Raw genomic sequence first — 11,457 nt, forward strand, 5'->3', positions numbered from 1 at the left:
CCCCGTCTTCGTTTAACCTAAACCATCACATAAACGTAGCCCTTAATGAGAGACATCCAGGGGTAAAGTGAGACAATATGGATGCAATGCAACCAATAAATGTCATATATGTGCAACACAATATGGCACCGTTATGAGGGTGCAGGTGAACAAGTCTACACAACCCAGGCCATGAATTACTTTTAAAAAAAAGAGTTTTGAAGATGAGGAGAGACGAAAACAATGTCTGCGGTGAAGGAAGGTATTTTTGAAAATCAAATCAAATTGTATTTTTTATTGACCCGTTACAGTTACTTTAATGGAACAAAGTGTTTTTTTTTTTTTTTTTACAACAGAATCATTTTCATAACATGAAATAGATATTCTTACTTCTTCTTTTTACTCAACTCATAGTTCTGTTGGTTGATCTGGAATTATGATTTAAACACGTAAAAGGAACCGTTTTTCTACGTCTCAGATTAAGACAACTCTTTAACCAAAAAGCATGTTGGTCGTAGGATCCTCTGTTGAAAATGTTTTTTCCAGGAACAATACACTTAATCCATCTCTGGGAAACCGGGCCCTTCATTTTTATCTGATGTAACCCTTGGTCATGTTTATATGTGTAAACGTGTGATTAAGAAGAAAAAAAAACTCAAATAGATTTATGTTTTATTGTCACATGAAATGTGTTGTTTTACAGTATGTAAAGTATGATACGTTTGTTTTGTCAGCATGCTGTCTAAACTAATACTGGCATCTGATTATCGTTCTCATACCATACATGACATGAATCATATGACAACAATAGCTAAAGTAGTATGCTGTAGTCTGAACATACAGATCTGAGAACAGACTAGTGGTGTTCTAAACTCATACAGATCTGAGAACAGACTAAAACAAATGTTTTTAACTGTGATTCACAATCACATATTACTCTAAATAAAAGAAATAATGTGAAAGTTATTCAATAAGTTACCTATTCCCATGCTTTGTCCTCTCTCTAACCCCAACCCTCCATTTTCCCTCCCCTCCTCACAATGACCAATCAGAACTATGACGAGGAAATAGTTGATGATTACATCACAGGTGTGGAGAAGGTTGACGCCGACCCTACGGCTGCCGCAGAAACCGGCTCAGACACCAAAGGTCCCGACCCCGGCGAGAACTCGTACGATTTTAAGGAGTATGATCTGAAGGAATACGGTGATACTAAGGAGATTGATATGAAACAGACATACGAGTATGGGGATTATGGCGACTATGGCACTGGAGAGGCCAAACCCACCGCCTCTGTCTCGGCCTATGAGGATGAGTTTGGGCCCGGCATACCCGCTGAGACCGAGACAGAGTCTAGTGTAAGCACTGTAGCTTTTGATACTCATATAGTGGCCTGAATGTACACACACTCATATCATAAAGACTAGTACGAGTACTGTAAGTTACTGGGTCGGTTACTGGGTCAGTTATTGGGTCAGATAATGTCAGTTACTAAGGCAGTTTCTGAGTTAGTTACTGGGTTAGTTACTGGGTCAGTTATTGGGTCAGATAATAAGTCAGTTACTAAGTCAGTTTCTGGGTTAATACTGGGTCAGTTACTAAATCAGTTACTGGGTCAGTTACTAAGTCAGTGACTGGGTCAGTGACTGGGTCAGTGACTGGGTCAGTTACTGGGTCAGTGACTGGGTCAGTTACTGGGTCAGTTACTAAGTCAGTTTCTGGGTTAGTTATTGGGTCAGTTACTAAGTCAGTTACTGGGTCAGTTACTAAGTCAGTTACTGGGTCAGTTACTGGGTCAGTGACTGGGTCAGTGACTAGGTCAGTGACTGGGTCAGTTACTCGGTCAGTTGCTACATTAGTGACTGGGTCAGTTACTAAGTCAGTTACTAAATCAGTTACTGGGTAAGTTACTAGGTCAATTGCTACGTTAGTGACTGGGTCAGTTACTAAGTCAGTTACTAAATCAGTTACTGGGTAAGTTACTAAGCCAGTTACTGGGTCAGTTGCTAAGTCAGTAACTGGGTCAGTTGCTAAGTCAGTAACTGAGTGAGTTACTAAGTCAGTTACTAAGTCAGTTGCTAAGTCAGTAAATGGGTCAGTTGCTAAGTCAGTAACTGGGTGAGTTACTAAGTCGGTTACTAAGTCAGTTACTAAGTCAGTTGCTAAGTCAGTTACTGGGTCAGTTGCTAAGTCAGTAACTGGGTGAGTTACTAAGTCAGTTACTAAGTCAGTGACTAGGTCAGTGACTAGGTCAGTTGCTAAGTCAGTTGCTAAGTCAATTACTACTTTTTCAGCAATTGTGCTACTAGCATTAGCGCAATGACATGCTAGCTGTTCCCATAGACTTCCAGTCATTAAGCCACCGGCTATCTAAATGAGTATATGGGAAACACTGTGTTTAGTTGACAACTTTGTCAAATATCAACCAATATCTGATGTCTTTCACTGTTGTTTTCAGATGGGAGGAGGAGGATATGGTGGTGAGAAGGGAGAGAAAGGAGAACCCGCCGTCATTGAACCCGTAAGTCAAAGCCTGTATTACTGTATTACTGTATTTCTACATATTACTGTAACTAGGTATTATCACTACTGTATAACTGTGTATTATCACTGCTGTATAACTAGGTATTACTGTATAACTAGGTAATATCACTACTGTAGAACGAGGTATTATTACTACTGTAGAACTAGGTATTACTGTATAACTAGGTATTATCACTACTGTATAACTAGGTATTATCACTACTATATAACTAGGTATTATCACTACTATATAACTAGGTATTATCACTACTGTATAACTAGGTATTATCACTACTGTATAACTAGGTATTATCACTGCTGTATAACTAGGTATTACTGTATAACTAGGTATTATCACTACTGTATAACTAGGTGTTACTGTATAACTAGGTATTATCACTACTGTATAACTAGGTATTATCAATACTGTATAACTAGGTATTATCACTACTGTAGAACGAGGTATTATCACTACTATATAACTAGGTATTATCACTACTATATTACTAGGTATTATCACTACTGTATAACTAGGTATTATCACTGCTGTATAACTAGGTATTACTGTATAACTAGGTATTATCACTACTGTATAACTAAGTATTATCACTACTGTAGAACTAGGTATTACCACTACTGTATAACTAGGTATTACCACTACTGTATAACTAGGTATTATCAATACTGTATAACTAGGTATTATCAATACTGTATAACTAGGTATTATCACTACTGTATAACTAGGTATTACTGTATAACTAGGCATTATCACTACTGTATAACTAGGTATTATCACTACTGTATAACTAGGTATTATCACTACTGTATAACTAGGTACTATCACTACTGTATAACTAGGTATTACTGTATAACTAGGTATTATCAATACTGTATTACTAGGTATTACCACTACTGTATACCTAGGTATTATCACTACTGTATAACTAGGTATTATAACTACTGTATAACTAGGTATTATCAATACTGTTTAACTAGGTATTACTATATAACTAGGTATTATCACTACTGTATAACTAGGTATTATCAATACTGTATAACTAGGTATTATCAATATTGTATAACTAGGTATTATCAATACTGTATAACTAGGTATTATCAATACTGTAACTAGGTTTTACTGTATAACTAGGTATTATCAATACTGTATAACTAGGTATTATTACTGCTGTATAACTAGGTATTACTGTATAACTAGGTATTATCACTACTGTATAACTAGGTGTTACTGTATAACTAGGTATTATCACTACTGTATAACTAGGTATTATCACTACTGTATAACTAGGTATTATCACTACTGTATAACTAGGTATTATCACTACTGTATAACTAGGTATTATCACTGCTGTATAACTAGGTATTATCAATACTGTATAACTAGGTATTATCACTACTGTAGAACGAGGTATTATCACTACTATATAACTAGGTATTATCACTACTATATAACTAGGTATTATCACTACTGTATAACTAGGTATTATCACTGCTGTATAACTAGGTATTACTGTATAACTAGGTATTATCACTACTGTATAACTAGGTATTATCACTACTGCAGAACTAGGTATTACCACTACTGTATAACTAGGTATTACCACTACTGTATAACTAGGTATTATCAATACTGTATAACTAGGTATTATCACTACTGTATAACTAGGTATTATCACTACTGTATAACTAGGTATTACTGTATAACTAGGTATTATAACTACTGTATAACTAGGTATTATCACTACTGTAGAACTAGGTATTACCACTACTGTATAACTAGGTATTACCACTACTGTATACCTAGGTATTATCACTACTATATAACTAGGTATTATCACTACTGTATAACTAGGTATTATCACTACTGTATAACTAGGTATTATCACTGCTGTATAACTAGGGATTACTGTATAACTAGGTATTATAACTACTGTATAACTAGGTGTTACTGTATAACTAGGTATTATCACTACTGTATAACTAGGTATTATCACTACTGTATAACTAGGTATTATCACTACTGTATAACTAGGTATTATCACTGCTGTATAACTAGGTATTATCAATACTGTATAACTAGGTATTATCACTACTGTATAACTAGGTATTACTGTATAACTAGGCATTATCACTACTGTATAACTAGGTATTATCACTACTGTATAACTCGGTATTATCACTACTGTATACTAGGTATTATCACTACTGTATAACTAGGTATTACTGAATAACTAGGTATTATCACTACTGTATAACTAGGTATTTTCACTGCTGTATAACTAGGTATTACTGTATAACTAGGTATTATAACTACTGTATAACTAGGTATTATCACTACTGTAGAACTAGGTATTACCACTACTGTATAACTAGGTATTACCACTACTGTATACCTAGGTATTATCACTACTATATAACTAGGTATTATCACTACTGTAGAACTAGGTATTACCACTACTGTATAACTAGGTATTACCACTACTGTATACCTAGGTATTATCACTACTATATAACCAGGTATTATCACTACTGTATAACTAGGTATTATCACTACTGTATAACTAGGTATTATCACTGCTGTATAACTAGGTATTACTGTATAACTAGGTATTATCACTACTGTATAACTAGGTGTTACTGTATATCTAGGTATTATCACTACTGTATAACTAGGTATTATCAATACTGTATAACTAGGTATTATCACTACAGTAGAACGAGGTATTATCACTACTATATAACTAGGTATTATCACTACTATATAACTAGGTATTATCACTACTGTATAACTAGGTATTATCACTGCTGTATAACTAGGTATTACTGTATAACTAGGTATTATCACTACTGTATAACTAGGTATTATCACTACTGTAGAACTCGGTATTACCACTACTGTATAACTAGGTAGTACCACTACTGTATAACTAGGTATTATCAATACTGTATAACTAGGTATTATCACTACTGTATAACTAGGTATTATCACTACTGTATATCTAGGTATTACTGTATAACTAGGTATTATCACTGCTGTATAACTAGGTATTATCAATACTGTATAACTAGGTATTATCACTGCTGTATAACTAGGGATTACTGTATAACTAGGTATTATAACTACTGTATAACTAGGTGTTACTGTATAACTAGGTATTATCACTACTGTATAACTAGGTATTATCACTACTGTATAACTAGGTATTATCACTACTGTATAACTAGGTATTATCACTGCTGTATAACTAGGTATTATCAATACTGTATAACTAGGTATTATCACTACTGTATAACTAGGTATTACTGTATAACTAGGCATTATCACTACTGTATAACTAGGTATTATCACTACTGTATAACTCGGTATTATCACTGCTGTATAACTAGGTATTACTGTATAACTAGGTATTATCAATACTGTATAACTAGGTATTATCACTACTGTATAACTAGGTATTATCACTGCTGTATAACTAGGTATTATCACTGCTGTATAACTAGGTATTACTGTATAACTAGGTATTATCACTACTGTATAACTAGGTATTATCACTACTGTAGAACTAGGTATTACCACTACTGTATAACTACGTATTATCACTACTGTATAACTAGGTATTATCAATACTGTATAACTAGGTATTATAACTACTGTATAACTAGGTATTATCACTACTGTATAACTAGGTATTCCTGTATAACTAGGTATTATCACTACTGTATAACTAGGTATTATCACTACTGTATAACTAGGTATTACTGTATAACTAGGTATTATCAATACTGTATTACTAGGTATTATCACTACTGTATACCTAGGTATTATCACTACTGTATAACTAGGTATTATCACTACTGTATAACTAGGTGTTATCACTACTTTAGAACTAGGTATTACCACTACTGTATAACTAGGTATTACCACTACTGTATAACTAGGTTTTTTCAATACTGTATAACTAGGTATTACTGTATAACTAGGTATTATCACTACTGTATAACTAGGTATTATCACTACTGTATAACTAGGTATTATCACTTCTGTATAACTAGGTATTATCAATACTGTTTAACTAGGTATTACTGTATAACTAGGTATTATCAATACTTTATAACTAGGTGTTATCACTACTTTAGAACTAGGTATTACCACTACTGTATAACTAGGTATTACCACTACTGTATAACTAGGTATTATCACTACTGTATAACTAGGTATTACTGTATAACTAGGTATTATCACTACTGTATAACTAGGTATTATCACTACTGTATAACTAGGTATTATCACTTCTGTATAACTAGGTATTATCAATACTGTTTAACTAGGTATTACTATATAACTAGGTATTATCACTACTGTATAACTAGGTATTATCAATACTGTATAACTAGGTATTTTCAATACTGTATAACTAGGTATTATCAATACTGTTTAACTAGGTATTACTATATAACTAGGTATTATCACTACTGTATAACTAGGTATTAGCAATACTGTATAACTAGGTGTTATCACTACTTTAGAACTAGGTATTACCACTACTGTATAACTAGGTATTACCACTACTGTATAACTAGGTATTATCACTACTGTATAACTAGGTGTTATCACTACTTTAGAACTAGGTATTACCACTACTGTATAACTAGGTATTATCACTACTTTAGAACTAGGTATTATCACTACTGTATAACTAGGTATTATCAATACTGTATAACTAGGTATTTTCAATACTGTATAACTAGGTATTATCAATACTGTTTAACTAGGTATTACTATATAACTAGGTATTATCACTACTGTATAACTAGGTATTAGCAATACTGTATAACTAGGTATTTTCAATACTGTATAACTAGGTATTATCAATACTGTTTAACTAGGTATTACTATATAACTAGGTATTATCACTACTGTATAAGTAGGTATTATCAATACTGTATAACTAGGTATTATCAATACTGTTTAACTAGGTATTATCAATACTGTAACTAGGTTTTACTGTATAACTAGGTATTATCAATACTGTATAACTAGGTATTACCACTACTGTATAACTAGGTATTACCACTACTGTATAACTAGGTATTACCACTACTGTATAACTAGGTATTACCACTACTGTATAACTAGATATTACCACTGCTGTATAACTTGGTATTACTGTATAACTAGGTATTATCAATACTGTATAACTAGGTATTATCAATACTGTATAACTAGGTATTTTCAATACTGTTTAACTAGGTATTATCAATACTGTAACTAGGTTTTACTGTATAACTAGGTATTACTGTATATCTAGGTATTGTCACTACTGTATAACTAGGTATTAATGATTTATCAGCTAAAACTGAGCCATAAACACATTTTTACAGAACATAATTTCTTAGTGTGAGTTTCTCCTGTATGGACTCCCCAGTCCTTGTTTCCCCACTCCTCTACTTTGTCTCCACTCTGCAGTGTGTAGATTTACTGCTGTCTCTGAAGGCTACTGTATTAATTGTTCCCTCTCTCTTCCCTCTATTCCAGGGGATGCTGATTGAAGGACCCCAAGGAGCCCCCGGCCAAGCTGTGAGTATCACGTTCTCTCTTTCCCCCCTGACCCTCTCTCTCTTTCCACAGATGGAGAACTGCTGAAGAGAAGAGGGGGAAGAAACTCTCTTTATGAAAAGTGATTTAGTCCTCCTGAATGAGCCTGTAAAGAAAGCGGAGAAAGAGTGTGAGAGAGAGAGGGAGAAAGAGAGAGAGAGAGGGAGAAAGAGAGAGCGATAGATAGGGGGAGAAAGAGGGAGAGAGTGAGAAAGAAAGAGAGAGTGAGAAAGAGAGAGGGAGAAAGAGACAGAGGGAGAGAGAGAGAGAGGGAGAAAGACAGAGAGAGAGCACGAGAGAGAGGGAGAAAGAGAGAGACAGAGAGTGAGTGAGAAAGAGAGAGAGAGAGAGAAGAAGAAAGAGAGAGAGAGGGAGAAGGAGAGAGATTGAGGGAGAAAGAGAGATAGATGGAGAAAGAGAGAGAGAGATAGAGGAAGAAAGAGAGAGAGCTAGAGGGGAAAGAGAGAGAGAGAGAGAGAGGGAGAAATAGAGAGAGCTAGAGGGGAAAGAGAGAGAGAGATAGATGATAAAGAGAGAGATAGGGGAAAGAGAGAGAGAGGTAGAGAGAGAAAGAAAGAGTGAAAGAGGGAGAAAGAGAGAGAGAGAGTTGTTTAGCTATGTCTCTCTGAGGTTGATAGATTAAATGTGGTAGCAGTTTGGTTAGCTAGCCCTGCTGTGGTGGTGTGGGATGTTTTAGTTAACGTGTGTGTGTGTGTGTGTGTGTGTGTGTGTGTGTGTGTGTGTGTGTGTGTGTGTGTGTGTGTGTGTGTTGCGTGTGCGTGTGTGCGTGTGCGTGTGTGTACACAGGGCCTCCCTGGCTCCCCAGGCTTGCAGGGTTCTTCTGGCCCACACGGAGATCACGGTGACAGGGTAAGTGAGAGCTGTTGCTCCCATGGTGCTTCCTGCTGTTGGAAATAGGTCAAGGGTGAATCCTTGATCATCCCCCATTAATCCCTATAGATGACTACACCACTGTCTTTATCGTTCTAACTATTGGAATTATTATACACTCTTCAGCAAAGGACAACAAAAATGACCAGGTCCTTGGTCAAGCCCTTGTTGGGTTATAGTTGGCATTCGCTATATTACATCCAACTGTCTGCCGAGTAAAAACAACTATATTACTTAATACATACCAGATAAAATACTGTTAAAAAACAACTATAGTACTTAATACATACCAGAGAAAATACTGTTAAAAAACAGCTACAGTACTTAATACATACCTGGGAAAATACTCTTAAAAAAACACCTATAGTACTTAATACATATCAGAGAAAATACTGTTAAAAAAACACCTATAGTGTTTAATACATACCAGAGAAAATAGTGATGTAAATGTAGGGGAATGTGGTTTTGACCCCTCCGGCATGTCCTCTTGTCTGGTCTGTCTCCTTGGGCCATGACGAATGTAGCTGACTAATAATGAATCAGCATTCCACTCACTAGACTGATTTATAGATGACTTGTGACAGTATAACGATATTGAAGACATTATTATTAATAATAATAGTAATAATAATAATAATAATAATGATAATAAATACAGTTTAAGATGTTGTCTTGACAGTCGTAGAGCCCCACACCCTCACGCCATGGGGAGAAAAGAAAAAGGATGAGGAGGGAAGAGAGGAAGACAGAGGTGCAGGCAGGGAATGCAGATATGTTCAGAAACTTAACTCTCATTACCCTCAACAGCACATTGTTGTAGGCCGTCGTCCCAAATGGCAACCTATTCACTACATAGACCCAACCGACCCTCAGCCCTCCAGCTCAGTTTACAAGGGACCTAACCGACCTTTAACCCTCCAACTCAGTTTACAAGGGACCTAACCGACCCTCAACCCTCCAACTCAGTTTACAAGGGACCTAACCGACCTTCAACCCTCCAGCTCAGTTTACAAGGGACCTAACCAACCTTCAACCCTCCAGCTCAGTTTACAAGGGACCTAACCGACCCTCAACCCTCCAGCTCAGTTTACAAGGGACCTAACCGACCTTCAACCCTCCAGCTCAGTTTACAAGGGACCTGTCGTGTCTTTGGCTATGCCGGATTAAGTGATATGACATGCTATTCTATAAAATAATTTCTCTGTAATTAATATTACCTGATTTAGCTAATCAGGTAAATGCAATTAACTAGAAAGTCGGGGCACCACGAAATAATGTTTATAGAGCTGTTATCTTCCGAATAAACTCTTAAAGACCTAGTAATCTTTTACATCAGTAGCAGTCAATATTTAATCGTCACTTTATTCAGTCTCATCTGAAAGTTGTAAATTCTTGGTTATCTTCACGAACCCTGGCTAACAAGTTGAATCAGCAATACAAAATTTGGTTTCATTATTTATTTATTAAATAATCACACAGAATGGATCATACATTGATTACAAATGATGTCATAAAGGAAAACGTCCCTAGCGGACGGAACAGATATGACGGCTGGTTACACAAAGGAAGGGGGTTGGGTTTTGAATGAAAGAGCGGGAAGACTGAGGAACAAAAAGATTTTGTGTCTCTATCGGGCCGTAGGCAGCTATGCTATCGTAAATACAGTATCTTATGCATTCTAAATAACGACCCATGAAAAAGGAAAATGCAATAAATATTTACTCTGAGCTGCGCTTCGGTAGATTGGTCGTAGATAGAAGGCCGGGTTGTCCAGCATGGATCTCTGGTCCTCTGAAGAATGTCTAGTGGTGAACTGGAGCGTGGTAGAATGGATACTCTGTCCGTCCTCTACTAGCCCACATTTAACGGGTGGAGAGGGTATCACTTCTTTAGTGAATAAGAGGTCAAAGTTCATACCAAGTTGCCATACTTTTAAGCTCATGCTATATTCTGGCTGGTATAGTAGAAATTCATGCTTCCGGCGTGTTGATCGTCATCTTCACGTTGAAATTCAATGCTAATTTCGTTAGGTTCTTGTCGTTCAACCAGAGCTCACGCTGAGGTTGGCTTAGTTCTGTAGGTGATCTTTGTCCTTTCAATGTGGGGACCACAAGTCTGCACATCCTTGGAACAGGAAGTTGAATTTATATAGTGGTGAAAGAAGGGCATGTTGCATAATTTACATCCAAAGTCTGTTCACTTGGGGAAACCGTTCTCTCATTTAAGAAGCTAAAATTACATTTCATCTTTTCACAAATAGTTTCAAATGTAAACATTTAAATTACACAACAATTCCATGTGAATCTGATAACTAGAATGTGTCGACTTTCCAAGATACAATTTATGTCATCCTGTCATTAGTAGCACTGTCTCAGACAACAACTGATCTGAGATCATATTTATTAAGTACCAACGCATATTTTCAACTGGTTGGATTACCGAAATATGGT

The 11,457-nt window shown here is 35.8% G+C and overlaps 1 protein-coding gene across 1 annotated transcript in view; it reads left to right on the forward strand.

Annotated features, from left to right (window-relative positions):
- The window catches only part of LOC106569492 (collagen alpha-1(XI) chain), a 177,857-nt gene that overhangs the window by 64,752 nt on the left and 101,648 nt on the right, over positions 1–11,457 (forward strand). Inside the window, exons 8-11 of the mRNA XM_082961028.1 lie at positions 1,032–1,337; positions 2,438–2,500; positions 8,057–8,098; positions 8,924–8,983. Of these exons, the coding sequence (XP_082817154.1) occupies positions 1,032–1,337; positions 2,438–2,500; positions 8,057–8,098; positions 8,924–8,983 (471 nt within the window). The remainder of the gene's footprint in view (positions 1–1,031; positions 1,338–2,437; positions 2,501–8,056; positions 8,099–8,923; positions 8,984–11,457) is intronic.

Source organism: Salmo salar, chromosome 14 (assembly GCF_965601325.2).
Source record: "Salmo salar chromosome 14, fSalSal1, whole genome shotgun sequence".
Taxonomy (NCBI): domain Eukaryota; kingdom Metazoa; phylum Chordata; class Actinopteri; order Salmoniformes; family Salmonidae; genus Salmo; species Salmo salar.